Source organism: Vidua macroura, chromosome 6, assembly GCF_024509145.1.
Source record: "Vidua macroura isolate BioBank_ID:100142 chromosome 6, ASM2450914v1, whole genome shotgun sequence".
NCBI classification, from domain to species: Eukaryota; Metazoa; Chordata; class Aves; order Passeriformes; family Viduidae; genus Vidua; species Vidua macroura.
This window is the reverse complement of record NC_071576.1, coordinates 45,296,588-45,314,326: the sequence shown is the minus strand read 5'-3', so window position 1 is coordinate 45,314,326 and position 17,739 is coordinate 45,296,588. Positions and strand designations below refer to the sequence as shown.

The following is a 17,739-nucleotide window of genomic DNA, read 5'->3' as shown; positions in this document are numbered from 1 at the left end:
GTAAATTTAGTTTCGACTGAAAAGTAGCCTGTCTCACTAGAGAGAGAAATGCAGATGTGAGAGAAAAATACAGGTGACTGAAAGAAATGCAGATGTGTCTGCTCCTCCAGGACAGGACAGTGATACAGAAAATTGAATGAAATAGGGATAAGACTTCTGAAGTCTCATTATAGAGCTGTTTGTTTGCTTGTCTTTCTCAAGAGAAAGAACCAAATTCAAGCAGGTATCCTGTGCTGCCTACTGCATGTCAGTACTCTCAAAAATAGTTGATTGTGGTAATCTGGGGGGAGAAAATCAAACCCAGCCTGATGGGATGTACACAGCTATCAAGAAAGGAACAGAACTGAGGATATAAAACTGAATATGGATGAGTATGGCCATTACACATGCCTGAATCACTAAGAGCACCGAGGGGTACTGCCCCCACGTTCATGGCTAGAACAAAAATTTCAATTTTTCCCATGAAAAATACATTGATTTTCCATGCCAGACATAAAATTAGGCTGTTCATTTTGGAAATGCCAGCTGGGAGCTGGTGTCAGTAGTTCCTGTCCTCTCCCTCCCTGCTAGCAAGGTGCCGAACACAGGCAGCACTGAAAGCAGAGTCCTCCCCTCCCTTTGCAAGCTGGGGATGGAAAGTCTCCCCTGCACTGATCCATGGCAGATGCTTCAGTGGTTTACTCCTGTTGGAAAAAAAAAAAAGATTAAAGAAAAAAATCTACATTTTCTTCATAAAGCAGAACCCTCTCACAGAAAATCATCTGAAACAGTAAGCCCCAATACTCAGTTGAAAAATTGTTTTCATGGTATTATCAAGAGACAATAGGTAGAAATGTAGTTTGAATATGATGAAAACAAGATGCCCTTTTTGCCTGTGTGGCCCTTTTAGGGTCTTTTTTTACAGTACTTCCTACAGAGAAGCTGGGCAGGGAGAAAGGAAGAGTTATTTGTAAATATTTTATATTCTCAGACCTGGGCACTGTAAACAAAATTAATCTTCCTATTTCCCATTCTTTTATACTTTCATGACTTACTGTAGCTTCTGGATGAATTCTTTCAGGCAGATGTCAAATATTTTAATTTCAAGTTATCCACATTCCAGATGGACTCGATGTCACCATAGTCTGTTTTCTTGTGATGTATGCCAGACACGCAGCAGTCATGAACCTGAGATTTATCATGCTTTATCCTAAAAGGTTGCATCCCAATTGTTTCTCCTCTCAGTGGGAGATGTGGTCTTGGTAGGGAAGTGTTGCAAACCTGTCTGAGGAAGGATAGTAGCACAATCAAAGCAAATGAGAGACTGACGTGCATGGGAGGGCAGAGGGGATGGGATGACCTCTATGCAAGGTCTTTGCTGGAACTCCTGTGGTAATCACAGAAATCATGAGGTTTTCGGATGGTTTTCAGCCACATTAGGAAATCCTGGCTCCTGAAGCTGAAGAGCTGAGTCTTGTTTTCCAAAGTTATTTTTGTGGCAGTTCCTCTCCCACAAACTGCTGTCTGTGTAAGTGAGGTCCCTCTGGCATTCACAGCATGGCCAAAAAGAGCAGGGATGTGGAATGCAGAGAGGGATGTAGGAGAGACATGCATGTTCAGTTATTTCTTGAACATTTCCAGGGACGGTGACTCTACCACCTTCCTGGGCAACCCATTCCAATGCCTGACCACCCCTTCAGTGAAGAAATTCTTCTTGATGTCCAGCCTGAACCTGGAACAGCTTGATGCTCTTATGCCGTCACTTGTTGCCTAAGAGATGAGACAAACCCTCGCTATGCTACAAGCTCTTTCAAGGTAGTTGCAGAGAGCAATAAGGTCTCTCCTGAGCCTCCTTTTCTCCAGGCTAAACTACCCCCAGCTCTGTCTCACTGGATTTCCTCTCCAGACCCTTCACCAGCCCCATTGCCCCTCTCTGGACATGCTCCAGTACTTCAATGTCTTTCTTGCAGTGAGGGGCCCAGCACTGGGCATGGCCATCTAGGTGTGGCCCCAGCAGTACCCAGTACAGAGGGACAATCACTGCCCTAGCCCTGCTGGCCACACTATTTTTGATACAAGCCAGGATGCCCTAGGCCTTCTTGGCCACCTGGGCACATGCTGGCTCATTGTCAGCTCTTACCCAGCACACCTAGGTCCTTTTCCACTGGGCCCCTTTCCAGGCACTGTTATCTAAGCCTGTAGTGCTGCATGAGGTTGTTGACCTCAGTTGACCAAAGTACAGGGCCTGGCACTTGGCCTTGCTGAACCTGAAGTTTGGGGTTATGTTCTGGGCCCTGCTGTGAAAGAGGCCAGAGGAGTTTCTATTCCACATCAACTTCTGCTGTTCCCTTTTTCTGCAGCAGCTTCTTCCAGCAACCCTGTGGCCCTGGCCCCATAAGCCAGGATGGTAGGGTGAGTCAGTGACACTAAAATTGCTGCAACATAGGAGTTTTGCAACAGAATGAGCATTTTATTTACAGAGATTTATTCATAGGTAAAAGTGTAAAATTGATTAAATTACAATTTCCCAACTCAGGAATTTGAAACTGGTGCAAATAGTTATCCATATTTCTGTAAAGGCCTGATTCCTCATGTCCTCTGAATGAAGAGGTTGTTTGAATTTGCACTAGCTGCAATGATGTGGTAATCTCTTAATTATCAAGTGGTTTCTCAGGTTGCTGGGTGATTTCAAAATGAGTTTCACCTGTGGCTTTTGGCTCCACATGAGTGGAAAGGCATTAGCCCCTCTATGCTGTGCTTCTTGTACTTCAAGAATAAATGCAAGGATTTAGCTTTTTATGGGCAGGGAATTAATAACAGCCATTTGTCTACATCATGATTCTCCTGCAGCCTTGCTCTGCTTCCTTCAGAGGAATTTGTCTGCTGTCCCCTCCTCATGCTGGGAAGTGGAAATGGAGTCTTCCATGCTTTGTTAGCAAGCAAGGTGGTACCTTTTGAGATGGTGATTTTCTAACCCGTTAGAAAGCCTGGAGTATACAGCTGGAATTAACAGCTGCAGCTGTTAAATAACAAACATTGCCACACTTGGGTCTTCTTCTTGAACAAAGCAACTTCCCTCCTCCCTTCTCTGCATATGGAACCAGCACTGGTCTTCTGTCTGTGGGTCTCCCTTCCAAGCAGCACCTTTGCAAAGCCAGAGGCAGCATTGCCTGGGTTTCCAGGAGGGAAATCATCTCTTACCATGCATAAAACCAGCACATGCATCTCGTTTCTGCAGGTATGTAAGGAACGGCCCATCACTTCCCAGTTAATTTCTTAAGTGAGACTGTAGAGGTCCTTCCTTTGTGGATTTCCTAGGGTGTGTTTGTGTCTGCCATTGCTGCCTCTGGTGTGTGTTGGGGCAACTTAAATGATTAAATGCAGGCTGAAATCCTAGAGATTTTAATGGGATTTAAACACAAGCTGAAGGTGTGCTCAGGTGTTTTCTGAAACCAGACTGAAGCATACAGGTAGATTCCTTTCAGGCTTTGATGCAGGGGGGCTGGATCAGGATTGTAGCTTCTCACAGGGGTCTTCCAAGAGCATTTACAAAATCACTGATGTTGCTGTGAAAACACTGTGAATTATCTGACATGCTCCTTGCTCTTACTCTTATCTAGGAGGCACAATTGCTTTAAAAGCACTGAGCTTTTCCCAGTCTCTGAACTCCATGGGAAAAACAAAAATGGGGGAAAACCCCTCCCTCTTCCTTAACGTTTTTAAATACTGTGCCTCTTTCCTAGTGTTTATGTTCTCACCACCCAGTGGCAGCCCACTCCCCCCAGCGAGACACTGCTCTCCTTTGTCTGAGCCTCCACACAGGCATTTTCACTCACGGGTTCTATAATTTATGGCTGCCCCAGTGCTGAACCCACGCAGCCCCATTTCTGCTGTTTTCTGTGGCAGAGCTGGAGCTGCAGCTCTGGTCTCCAGCAGCATCAGCCGTGGCACCTGAGGCCACTCAGACAGTTGCCATCACTGCAGCACATCCAACCTTCCTGCACCTGTAGGATGCTCACCACAGCAGGACAGCCACCACCCATTCAGAGGTGACAGGGCTGCCCCAGGACTGGCTCTGTTGCTGATATCACTGGTTTATAAGCTAAAACTGTTTGTTTTCAGTGTTGTTCAGTGCTTTCTGTTGGGAAGCAGTCTTGCCTGGCACTGGTTTCAAGTGCTACAGGTGAAGGCTCAGGGATGGCTGAGATAATTTGACCACAGTTTTGGGGAGGGGGTGTTCACAAATTATTGTTTTGTATGTTTTGAAAGACAGATAAAGAATCAGTGTGGACCCTTGGCAGCTTGTTGGCTTTGCAGTTCTGTTATAAAATGGACTGAAAATTTAAAGTTTTCTTTAAACAAACAAACAAAAATAAAAACAACAATCAAAGAGCAAACATAAAAAAGCTAATCCAAAAAAATTCCAGAGGACCTTGATATACTGGTGACATTCACAGGTGTGCAGCCACAGATTTGGAGGATTTAGGGGGAAAAATCCTTGTTGATATTGATTAACTGCCTGCCTGGGTTTTCTGCGCTTCCCTATAAGGCATCTAGTGCTATGTCACAGACACAGAGCAATGCTACATCTGAGTAGCACAAAGGTGGCCTCTGGGTTTTATGGCTTGGCTGAGCATGAGGCTGTGATGTCCCCCTGCCCATGGGCCAAGAGGGATGTATAGCACCCACACAGCTAGAATCGGCTGTTCTTTTGGGGATGTGGAGATAGGAAATGAGGAGGTGAGCAGTGTAACAGCTCAGCACTTTCTCATGTTTTAAATGTTTTGTGCAAGAATGGAATGCAAGTGCTGAGGCTGGAGAGAAAGAGTTTTTGCTTTTTCCGAATTTTTTGCTCCACAGCAGTTTTTTGCCTGTCTTCTTCTGTGTATATAGCAGAAAGTAGAGGGAAGCCCATAGGGTTTGGCTTCGGGTTTTTTTAATGTATGTATGTATAGATAGAAAATCTGTATGCATATACAGATCTGTGGGGAAAAAAAGATGAAACCATTTGGCTAAAAGCCTCATCTGGATCTTATGGCATCAGTGGTCTCCAGTGACCACTGTCAGTCAGAGGGGGAGCAGCACCTTCTTATTTTGTGCCATTTTCCACAGGAGACCTCAAAGACTGCTCTGATTTGCAGCACTGGCTGGATTTCTGCATCTGGGAATGACTGGCTAGACAAAGACTCTAAAGGAGACAAGCTGATGTGCAGTGAAGGAAATAAAAATGCTCAGCAAGCTGCAATGACTGTGTTAGATGGAACTTGGTTGAGCTTGAATGGGGGAAGCTCATCTTACCATGTGTTTGATCCATGTGGTGGAAGTTGCTCTGCAACCTGACTAATGCCCCCAGAGTGGCTTTCTCTCCCCTGTTTCACTGCAGTTGCATCATTGCTTTACCCAAACCCAAGCTGTTGCATCTGCCCCCACCCCTGTTTCTGACACGCTGTGATTGCATGCATTTCTGCACACTGGGGAGGAAAGGGAAGACAGAGACAGCAAAATGCAGAAGTGTTTTTCTTCCTGGAACAAGGAAGAGTTTTGACTGAGTTCACTCATTTATTCCAGTTCCACTTCTTAACCGTCTAGCTTGTGGTTCATAGCTGAGCATGAGAGTCTGCAGTAGCCACCTCTAGAGGGACATTTCTGAGTGAGGCTGGTGAGTGCATCCTCTGGTGATGCTGAAAGAACATGAAGTGCTGAGGTTGCAGTTTCTTCTGAGCCTGCACTGCATCTGCTCAGGGCACAAAGACCCATAGGAGAGGAGGATCCTCCTCCTGCTTCCCACGCTTGTCTTCCTCCTCTGCTGTGTCAAGAGTGTTCCTGTTTATTAGAAAGGAGGAAGGTGGTTTTGTCTTTGAGACAATCCTGATATCTCCTTTCACTATGTTCTCCTTGAGCTTTGCAGAGGGATTTTTATCCAACAGCAGTTGCAAAGGTGGTTCATTAAGACTCAGACCATTGCTCTTGGTACAAGTCTACATTAGTTTCCACCTAAGTGACACTTCCAGGTTGCCTAGACACAGGCATTCACTGGCAGCAGGATTGGGATTCATTGGCACCTTTGGCTTGCAAAGGCATCGGGAACTGAAGGCAGACCTTGTCTCATCTTTCTGTTCCAAATCCAGTTACAGGTAAAACTTATCCTGATAAATAACCTAAGTCAAAAATGTCAGTTTTCCTCTTGGAGGACGTCAGGTGGAAATTTGCTTTAGCTTTAATAGCCAAAGGCAAGAACTCTAATAGCTTAGAGTACATGTCTTCCTGCAGTCATACATTCTGCTTCTTGGAGGATAAAGGATTTAGAGGATGATAAATAATCTCAAAATTCCTTTTTTCTTTTACTTAAGGTGAAAAATGGTACTTACTGAGTCAGTTGGAGTCAGCTGCATCCATTTCAGTGATTTTCCATTTGTTGTATCCAGCAACCCATAATATCATTCCTAAATGAATATTTCATTAAGGAATGCAGACAGAAGTGGGAGGCAGCAATTATTTACCTGATTTAGAGCTGGAACATTTCACCCAGCTTCTTCCAGGGAAAGAGTTACTCTCAGGTGTGACCTTCATATCACTCAAGCTGGAGATTTTTCTTAACCAAAGCCCAGCTGATACTTTAGCTTCAGCTCATGGTGTTTCTTACTGATGAGCACTGCAGGCTTAGTCTCCCTCCAAGGGAGAGCTTTGTCCAGCAGAACTCTTCCAGCAGTGGATCACAGCATATCACTAGGAACAGGAAAAGCCACGTGTCTGTTATGATGTTTATGTGTGGGAGGAGTGAAAGACCTTTCAAAAAACAGATGGACTTTCTCTTCTCCAGCTGTATCAGCCCATTGTGTGCTAATTACTCTTTAAGTGATGGGGCTCTTTATCTTAAAGAGCTCTTTATCTTAAAGAGCTCTTTATCTTAAAGCACATTATTAACAGCATCAGTGTAAGCACTCAAACTCAACAGTCATCCTGTTGCTTAAATGGGAGAGAAAGCACCCTGAGTATTTTTAATATTTTTTCCCCCCAACAATAGAGGAAAAGAAAATTGTCTTGAGGCAATGGACTTAAAGTTGCCCATCAGGGGAGTGTGTGATGGGAATCTGTTGAGGATGGCTATTGAGTACAAAGCAGTGCTGCAGTCTAGCTCTTCACTGTGTTTGGAGCTGGATCAATGGAAAATATGAGCAAGAACTTCTGCTGGATGTAGCTATGTTGCAAATAAGTCATGAAACCATCTGGTGATTGTCTCATGCTTTCAGGCTTTAATTTTTACATCATCAGGCATGCATGAGCAAGCACAATATTTTAGGCTGGATAGATGCTGCCGTGCATGACCCATGCTTGAGAGCTTGGCTGCAGCTCTGAGTATAAACATAACCCCATCTCAGGCAGCTCAGTGGTGTTTTGCTCTCCTATGTCTTCTCTTATTAAACCAGACCTCTTGTATGCTCTGTGGCACAGTCTTCTGCACAGAAGGAAACAGCCAGTGATAAATACTGAGATTTTCTACTATCTACCTACCTCTGAAGTATTTAAATGTGAAAGCTGTCTGCAGTAGTCTTTGAAAACAGACCATTATGTTGTATGAAAACAGCAGTTTTTCCCTCCAAAATCAAATGATCCTAGGAAAAATCAGAAAGAGGATGTGGTGGAACTACAAGCAATTCACTCTTTAAAAAATGGATTTAGAATTTGATATTCCCTTACTAGGATCTGAATAGCCTATTCAGATAATGTCTGGATATAAATGCTAGATATAATTGCTAGATAGAAATGCTGAGAATGACTAATCAGCAAATGGTACTCTTAGGCTTGCCCAGACACACATTCTAAAAGGAAATTATTGCTATTAAACATTTTCCATTTAATGACTTATGTTTTCAGCTCTTGGAGGCTGCTTGACAAAATGAGAAGAAAAAAATCAGTAGGTAACTGAGAAGTCAGCTCACAAGCAAGCTCAGAAATAGTGCAGGTGAAGTCTTTAATAGTCATTATGTACCTGGAGATTACCATCATCATTTCCATCACTGTAGCTGAGCTGGCTGTGAAATGATTGCTTGTGGTTTCTTCAATTATTGTTTTCAACAGCAGAAATAATTTTCAGCTACTATTTTTTTATGGGAATCTTGTTCCTTCAGTTCTTTCCTATCCACTCTTATCATTCAAACAGCTACCTTGCCCAGATTTCAAGAGACCTTTAGAAAGTAGTTAAACTTCTGGATTGCTTTCACCCCTTGAACCCTTGCTTGAACATAGCCACTTGCTTGAACCCTTTTTTTTTCCTAAGTCATCCAATTTTTGATGAAAGCTCAGCATCCTGACCCTCATGGTAAATATGAAAAGACAAATATTTTACATGCAGCACTGTTTCCCTTACCAAAACACATATGTATGTTGTCACAGCACAAAATAGTTTTTATTCCAACATCTTAGACTGGGATCAGGATAGTCAAAAGGTAATAATCTCTTATGTTAAGAAACCTGCTGCTCTGCTGTTCCTTTCTCCACAAGAGGAGCTCAAAAGATTATTCTTTTTTCATTTTTCTTAATCAAATTCTTCAGTAGAAATGGACGTTCCTTCAGTAGAAATGGATGTTCCTTTTATTGAATCCATTTATTTAATTGCTGCTTCTGGAAAGCTATTTCATGGCCCACAAGAAGTTAGAAAAGCTTGGATATTTTCCTTTTTATTGGGTTATAAGGTTTGCTGTGGGGAAAGTTGGTGCAGAAGTCATCTAGGAATCTGGTCTTACTGTTGAACCCATCTCACTTTATGCACTCTGATACACGAGGGTGACAAAAGGAGCATCCTCCTTCCTCACCTCTGTGGGACAGCTCAGTGTCACACATTTTCTATGGAGTATTTTTTTCTTGGCCCGTAATATCTGAGCTCTGTCTGTCACTGGTCACTCTTATGCCACATCGATAGCCATGGAAAATAATTTTATATGTGCCTTCAAACTCTATTCCTGGAGGCACAGAGCCAATCTGGATACAAATAATCTTCTCAAACCCCCGTCTCCCTCCCTGGTTATCACCCTCTGTTTGTTTCTTGTGTTTTGGACAGCTGGGCAGGACAGAGCAATGTTGCAGTAATAGATGTAACCACCTTGAACGATCCTGGTTTCACCCCTGACCAGAGAGTGCTGGAGTTTTATGCCTTAGAGGAATTTCCAAGTGTGAACCCTTAGACTGAGCTGCAGAGCCTCACTGAGAGATGGCTCTGTTCCCAGAAACTTCCCTGCGTGGCCACCCGCTCTGCCTGTCTCTCCCATTGATTGTCCCTCCTGAAAGACAAGCACTGACTGCAGGCCCACTCGGACCGGTGCTGCTGAGGAAGCAAGGGAAAATGAAAGGAAGAAATAAGGTTTTGACTCCAGGCACTGAAGGCAACTGTCATATTTTTTTTTTCCTCTGACACCCGAGTGGGAGTTGGCTGGGATCTGTCAAGCTTCGAGTTCTCACACATTTAGTAAATATTTAGGTTCTGACTCACCACTGAATCACTCCTGTTATTTTTTTTTTACTCTGTTCAGACAAATGGCTCTGCCACTTAGATAAAACCAACACTCTGAGGTCCTCTCACTTTTTGTATTTTAGCATCTCCTGGTCATGTGTGCCTCTCCTCACAGTACCACCTTCAGGATGGGGAGATGGCATCAGCCCTGGCTGGCAGAGAGACTCAGAGGCACAGTGGTTGCAGGCACCCAAGTTCTTCTCTGACATGAAATCTAAAACTGGCCAAAAGCTCCAGCCATCAGCTGGTGAGACCCCAGCTTCTTAGTGCCTGGTGGGTCACACACCAGCTCCTGCTGCTGCCTGGGAGTCATTTTAGTAGCTGTACTTCTTGTATTGCTATACCGGGGAGAGCTTCTGTGGAAATCAAGAGCACAATTCCCCCCAGAGATGACTGTGATCAGTGTTTTGTATGTACAGACCTCTGCTTTCTTTGCAGGTGGAAGACAGCATGATGGATGTGTATGATTTTGTGTATGAGGAGGTGAGGAGGAACACCTCTAGCTTCAGGAGGCATGAGCTGACAGCCATCCATGAAGCAGTGAGTTGTCTTTTAGCTGCAGGAGAAAACCTTGCCCTGGGGTATCTTCTGAGGGTTTTGGCAGACTGGGGCTGACACATGTGCTCTGTCTTTTGAATGCTGCAATGCCATTTTCCCTCAAGAACTGAGTCCTCCAGCCTGCTATGGAGTCTGCTTCTCCCTTCTTACTCTTCCTTTCTCAGATCTGACCAACCAGATTATCAACAGGAAGAAAGGGTCACCTCTCTGAGCATCACTTTGGTGCAAGATCTGCAAAGCTTCTGCCCTGCAGCTGCCATAGTATTTTCTGTCTCAGCAGCCCCTGTGACTTGCTCCCTATCTGAGTTGTAAGAGTGTCGATATGCAGCTGGTCCAGTAAAGAGGAGGGGGCAGAAATTCCACATAGTCCAGCAGTAGTATTTGCACATGGTTATTCCTATTTATTCTCAAGTTTGTATCTGAGGAGTACTGGAGGCTACATGGCCTCTTACAGAGCTGGAGACTGCTGTCAGGCTCCCAAAAACTGCTACCCAGGATGCTGTTGGCCTGTGTAGCTCAGCAGGTAGGCAAGGGTGGTTACGCAGAGCACAGGGAGGACACTTGCCCCCAAAGCCACAGGAGATGAGTGAGGATGTCCCCCACAGTGAGAAACTCCTGAGTCCCTGCTGAGTAAAGGAGATGCCATTCCCTCGCACAGCAGGGCTTGTTTGGGGAGTGAGTTCATGGCACACACAAGGCTGGATGGAGAGGTCAGCTCTGCTCAGCTGTTTCCAGACACCTCCCACACAGCTCCTTGTATCCTTCTGTGTTAATCATCATAACAAGTACTTAAATCATCATAACAAGTACTTTTCAAAGCTGTTTCTATCTGTGCTTCTGAAAACACAGAAGAAGTCAAATGTTCCTTTTTGCAGTGGTGGTGGTGGCCCTCAGAGCCATGCCCAGGCATGGAAGTGCTTGCTCTCAGGGTTGTGGAGCAGCACTCCCAGGGTCCCATTTGACAAAGAGAACCAGGCACAATGCCTGGCTTCACCAATTGCTTATTTTAGTTGCCACTTGAATTGATGGAGAAGCAATCTTTCTACTCCTGTTTTTATTTTTCCTTCTGCCAGAGCACCAAACTGTCCAGTGCACCACAGCTATAGGAAACCAGCTCCCCGGTACGTGTTTCTGGGTATTCCCTCGGCCCATAACAAACACTGGAAATATGAGTCTGTGGATCCCTGGACTTTCTGGAGCAGCCACTGTGAGCATTAATATGACCACAGAGGAAGGGCTCAGCCCCACTCCCAGGCAGCAGTCCTGGGGGAGCATGAGCAAGTTTGAGGCCAGATCCATCTACCTCCCCTGAATTTAGCCTGCATTGCTGCAGTTGTTGATTCCTATGTGCTTTGCTCCTTGCCACCCTGGTTGGATAGCCCTGCCTGGGACAGCAGGGGCCCATTGCCAGCACCTCCTGCTGCAGCAGCTGGTAGCAAGGGGAGGGCAGCTGGCAAACTTCTCCCTCTCTTGCAGTTCCTTTGCTGTGGGAAGCACTCTCCTTTTGGGGACACAACCAATGTTGAGAACAAGACGTGCCCACCCGACCAAGTGCATGATGAAGGACAGGTAAGGGAAAGGATTCTCCCACACCATAGTGGGGTTGTGCCTCTACTTTCTAGCTATCAAAACCACACTGGTGCTAAAGTGTTAATGAGAATTGTGCTTTTTGATGGTTTAGGGTTGAAACAGGTTGAGATTTGTTTTGTTGGGGTTTTGTTGTTTCAATAACACTGGGCATGGTATGGGAGTAGTGTGTTCAGCTCTGGGGTGCAGCACAGGAAGGACACTGACCTGCTGGAGCAAGTCCAGAGGAGGCCACCAGTAGGATCAGAGAGATAGTGCATCTTTCCTACAAGGAATGGCTGAAAGGATTGCTTCTGTTCATCCTGGAAAAGAGACTGCATGGAGGTGACCAAATTGTGCCTTCTAGAAAAGAAGAAAGATGCAAGAAAGATGGAGAGGGACTTTTTGCAGAAGGATATAATGACAGGACAAGGGGGAATGTCTTGAAACTGACAGTAGTTTTAGAATAAATACTAGGAAAAAATTATTTACTGTGAGGGTGGTGAGGTACTGGCACAAGTTGCCCTGAGAATTTAGCAATTTCCCATCCCTGGCAGTGTTTAAGGCCAGATGGAATGGAGCTCTGAGCAACCTGGTCTAGGGAAAGGTGTCCCTGCCCATGGCTGGGGATTGGAACTGGATGGGATGTTTGAGGTCCCTTCCAACCCAAATCATTCTATGATTCTGTCAATTAGGAGGAAGAGCCCTGGCAGATCAGCAGGTCTTAGACCCACAGATGCAATTTCCTTCACTGCTCTAGAAAGCTTTCCAAATGCTTGTGTTTGCAGCCTGTCACTTCCCTCCAACTTCCTGCTCATCTCCTGTGTTTGCAGAGAATGTGAGATATCACAGGCATGTATCAGAGCACAAAAAAAACTGTTTGACTTTTCTACATGACACTAATTTCTGACACTTAAAATGTGTTCCAGTTAACAGCAAATGTAGAATTTGATGTAATTCCTTTTTCTCCAGAGCATTAAATAGGTATTAAAATGAGAAGCTTATGAAGCAAGGTGATGATGCCCTGCAGTAGCTTCCTCAAGTACTCTTAATTCTAGCTCTTTCAAGTATCTCAGTGAGGCTGCTAGGGAAACCACCAGTGTTAGACTGTTGTGCACTGAAGCTACAACTTCCTACTCTCTGAGCATTATCTATTATACGATTATGTTTCTTCCACCAGAGAAGATAAAACCACCAGCATCAATATATGGTATTTCTAGGAAAAACAAAGCCACGCCGCTGCAGCGATATAAACACGTTGTCAGGTGAAGATGTCAAGTGCTAACAGCACATGTGATGCACAGGTGCACGTCAGCATGCAGGGGCAGCATTTCAAAGCACAGCCTCCAGGAATGTCACATCCCAGGGCAGGGTGGAACTCGGCTCAAAGAGCAGGAAGGGAGAGCAGAATAAAGCTGGGCACCGTATGGGCGACTCATTCCTCCCACTTAGTGGTCTGTTTTCCTTGCTTGGGAGCCGGGGAAGTGAGTGGGAGGATGTCCTTTGTGTAACACAGGAAACCACAGAGTTTGGTGGCCACACTACATTCGCTCCTGGCTTTGAACGCTTTTTCCTCGTTCTGCAAATCCCTTCATCAAGGGCATGCTCTTGCATTTCTGAAATGTCTATCTTGGCTAACACCTCGGGGATTTCTGTGAGGCCATTGGTATGCTTAAGGCTAATGTATATTAATGCTTGCAGCACCTCGCAAAACCAAGCTGTTCATTAGTAACCTTGGGGAATGCATTTGGCATTGGTGGTGTGCTCTGCTTTTTATCTTTCCATTTCCTTCTTTCCATTTTTCAGTGAAAAGAAAAAAGCTTTTGCTTGCCCACATGTAAGCACACATCTCCCACAGTCCAAAATGCATCATACCAATAAAATTGTAGGTGTGTTGTAGTAACAGAAAAGATACCACAGATGTTTGTCTCCGCAAGTTGCAGCAGCAGCAGAAAAAGGGAGAACTGCCCAGCTGTGCAATGCTGCACGCCTGTCTTGCCTCCTGTTCTCACTGAGGCTGTGGAAGTGCTGTTGTGGGGATAAAGCCCTCCACCAAGCTGCTGCTGTGCTGCAAGGGGTATTTGTTTCTCTCTTCCCAGGACTGCCTGCAAGAGATCCAGGACTTTCTGAAGAAGCACATGGACTTTGTCTTCTTGCTCCTGGGCATCACCATTGGCTTCACGGTAACAGTGTCTGTCCTTTCACATTTTGGCCCTGAAAGGCATGATCCAGTGAGGAAAAAGTATTCTAAATTAGCCCCCAGAAGCTAGAATTTTGTGTGATTTTGCATGCTGGCAGCAGAGAAACAAACAGTGATGGACTCCATGGAAATTGGGAAAGGGTCAAGAATCTGGCTAGGTTGATAGGTGAGGGGTTTTCCTGCAGGAAGATGCTTGCTGCACAGTTTTTGTGCCCTAACAAGGCATGGCATCTGGGAGTGAGCAGCACTCAGGCCTGCCTGTGTGACTCCTCCTGTGAGTGAGAGACCATGTCACCTCGCTGGGGGCTTGTGGATTATGTAGGAAGCCAGCAGCAATGGTAGAAAAGGAGATGCAGTAAAGCCTTCATATTTTAGGAAACTTGCTACCTCCTAGATCAGCCTGGGAAGCTGCTTGTGCAGGAAGAGCTGGAAGGTCTTGGAAAGCTGCTGAGCACCAGCAGTGGAGCTGGAGAGGTGTGCAGAAGGGGAAGGTCTCATCCTATTAATGACCACTATGAATCTGATGAGGGTCATCTCAGGCAACGTGTGGGTAAATCACAGGCTTGTAAGGAGCAGGCTTGCAAAGGAGAGGGAAAGAGGGTGTCATCTGGGTTCCCAGGTTCTGTCTTTGAAGGAGTAACATGCAGAGGAGGGGTGAAATAATATTCAGATGATGGCTCATGTAGAAAGGCTCTGCAGTTAATTTTGGGGAGAACAAAAGAGAAGGTTAAATGCTGCAAGAGAAGCATGTCTTTCAGTGGTGAGGGAGCTCTGGGGCTGCATGGGGGTGGTCTCTTTGGAGATGGAGAGAGCCCCTAATTAAAACCAGCCTTCTTGTTTGCCCACCCACTGCTTGGCAGAGGTGTATCACTGTAACTACCTGTACACAAGGACTTTGAACGTGTGGTGATGCACACCAGAGAACAGCATGTGCCAGGAGACTCCTTTCTCCACCATAAAGGCAGGTTTGATCTGCTGTGATATCTCCATGCTGCTCCCCAGCTAGGATGACCTTTCTTGATTGAAAGTGTATTTGGAGATTGTTTTATGCCTTGTGTCCACCTTGGCACAATTATGGATTAAAAGATTCTTCCCAATCTAAATAAAACCCAGAGGAACAAATTATTTGTATATTATACTGCTAGCAGTAAATTAGGAAAACCATTAGGCATTGCTATGGAGGTGTAAATGTAAAGTCATGTGTGAATATTTGGTGTCACTTTCCAATTTTTCTCAAGTATAGGGAGAATTTCACTGCAGCTATATTCAGATAAAAGCGGGAGCATTTTTATAATAGATATACTTTTTTCACAGCTTGATGCTATAGCCAGATAAGGCAGCTGTCTTTGAAGCCTGTGCTAGAGGAAATCTCTCAGCACAGTTCACTATTGTGATGGCAGGATGCAAAGGAAGCACATAAAGAGGGCTATAGCTGCTCTGATGTCACTGTCCCTCAGTCAACAATGTACACACACCCCCAGATCAAGCTGCAAGCAAAGGCATTAGCACATTAGGGCATACTTGAAGAAAGAGCACATTGTTACAGCCCTCATTATCCTTCCCACAGCAGCCTTACCTTGGATTTGTTACTTGTGTTAATCCTGATGTGTGATATGCCAGGCAGAATATTACAATAGAGAGGAAGTACACTGTCCTCTGCATTCATAACTGTTTGGGGTTGGTTTAGGTGTTTTTCTGTTTGTTTTGTTGGGTTTTTTTCTTCAAATAAGACATGGGTTGTGGTCTTTTCTTCCTATGGTATCTTTTCAAAGGGAAAATTATGAGGGAGGTATGTTTGTTTGCATAGAGGAATGTTCTGTGGCAGGAATTAAATCTGAATTTCCTGGTTTCATATTATTTCTTGGTATTTTTAGGGCCAGGTTTGAGCTGTGCTATACTAATTCCAATCAGATGTTTTAACCATGTGTTGCTTTTTTTTTAAACTTCCATGTCAGAAATGTTGTTCAGCACTTCACTGAAAACCAGGTCTCCTCAGAAAAATGTGACAACAGGCAATATTTATGATTGCTTATTTGCACAGATGGAGCATCATAATCAGTTACACACATAATTGAATGCCTATCTCATTTATTTCCTTTTAGGTTTATGGGATGTTCCTAACTTCATTCCTCTGGTTCTCCATCCACTTCAGCAGCAACCTGTATCGGAAAGGCAAATACATCCTGAGAGAGAAGTAGAAACCTGATGCCTGGGCATCCCTAACAGGCAGAGCCAGCTCTTGGCACAGGAAGATTCTGAAGTTACCCACAAAATGCCATGGGAAGGTATTTCGTGGGGTCAGGTGGTGGGATGTGTGTCACACATTTCCCTTTCCTGCACTACTACTGAGCTCAGAGATGCAGATTCCCTCAATGGGAGACGTACGGGCTGTGGCTCCACAAGAAGGACACAAAGAGTTCTTTACAACCAAATGGAGAGAAAAACCCAGCAAAAATCACAGCATTACACCAAACTTCTCTCGTGCTGTCATCTGAGCAGATTCCTGTGACCCCCAAAGATGCAATGTTTTTAGGAAGATGGCTTTGGATAGCAGCCCAGGATCAATGTTGCACTATCAGTAAATAAATGACAGGAAGTGTGTCACCACTGATGGGAAATGTGCTCTCCCAGCCTGGACACGTGCAATGATTAACTTTGGGCATGTTTCTGATCATGCTGGGGTACACAGGCATCCAATGACTGTCAGCTAGTTTTCCCATTTTCAAATGCTGCCAAATTTATAGAACTTTTGGTAGAGATCAGGACAAAATGTCAGAAAGTAGTGAATGAGCTTTGAAACAACTGACCAACAGAAGGACATATTTCTGTTATTCCTCCTTGCTAATGTAATACAACTTAGTCAGCCTCCTAAATCTTGATGCCACACTGATTTCACAGGGGCTTGTTAAGCCACACCTCTGTCTAATTCTGGGCTCCTTTATTTAGGAAGGATGTTGGGATGCTCAAACACAGAGAAGGGCCAGAAGGCTGGTGAGGGGTCTAGAACACAAACCCTGTGAAGAGCAGCTGAGGGAGCTGGGGTTATTTAGCCTGGAAAAAAGGAGTCTCGGGGTGACCTTATTACTCTCTACAACTGCCTGAAAGGAGGGTGTAGCCAGGTGGTGGTTGGTCTCTTCTCCCAGGCAGCTAGTGACAGGATGAGAGGACACAGTCTTAAGCTGTGCCAGGGGAAGTTTAGCTTAACATTAGAGAAAAATTCTTCACAGAAGAAGAGATTGGGCATTGGAATGGGCTGCCCAGGGAGGTGGTAGAGTCACTGTCCCTGGAGGTGTTTAAAAAAAGACTGGACATGTCACTCAGTGGCATGGTTTAGTTGATAAAATGGTGTTAGGTCATAGGTTGAACTTGGTGATCTCCAAGGTCTTTTCCAGCCTGGCTGATTGCGTGATTCTGTAACTTCTGGCCCCAGCTCTATGTTTATCAGGCTTTGCTAACCTACTGTGCTCTTGTGGTGAAAGGACTTTGATATTACACACACAAACAGAAGCTTAAATCTATAAGAGAACAGGACTGATCTCCAGCCAGGTCAAACAATACAATGTCCAACTCCACATCCTTTTTAAATCACTTTATGAATAATAAACAATTTGTAAAAGGCTGTCAGTCTAGCTGAAACAACAGTTCCCTGGCATGCTGTGCCCTCATATTGAGGAGACAGAGCAGCTTCTGAGCTGAAACCCATCATTGCAATATATGTAGCACCTGCTGTAAATTATATGGCTGTGTAAAATATCTGTTGAGCCAGCAACAGCTTTCACTTCTCTCATACATAGTGGCTTTTAGGCATGAAATATTGTAAGTAGCAATTGTTTACTGAGATACACATGGACAACCCTGTGCTGATGTCCAGGACGAGTCCTGGCCCTCTGGCAGGGGCTGCTTCATGTACAAGAACAGCAGTACAGCC

At 44.8% G+C, this 17,739-nt stretch overlaps 1 protein-coding gene across 3 annotated transcripts in view; it reads left to right on the top strand.

Annotated features, from left to right (window-relative positions):
• TSPAN32 (tetraspanin 32) overlaps positions 1 to 16,642 on the top strand; it is a 29,604-nt gene extending 12,962 nt beyond the window's left edge. Inside the window, exons 5-8 of one of the 3 annotated variants that reach the window (XM_053980553.1) lie at positions 9,926 to 10,027; positions 11,522 to 11,614; positions 13,711 to 13,794; positions 15,914 to 16,642. In XM_053980553.1, the coding sequence (XP_053836528.1) occupies positions 9,926 to 10,027; positions 11,522 to 11,614; positions 13,711 to 13,794; positions 15,914 to 16,009 (375 nt within the window). In that variant the 3' untranslated portion in view covers positions 16,010 to 16,642. The remainder of the gene's footprint in view (positions 1 to 9,925; positions 10,028 to 11,521; positions 11,615 to 13,710; positions 13,795 to 15,913) is intronic. The other 2 variants (XM_053980555.1, XM_053980554.1) reach the window with 2 other exon arrangements.
• The last annotated feature ends 1,097 nt before the right edge of the window (positions 16,643 to 17,739 follow it).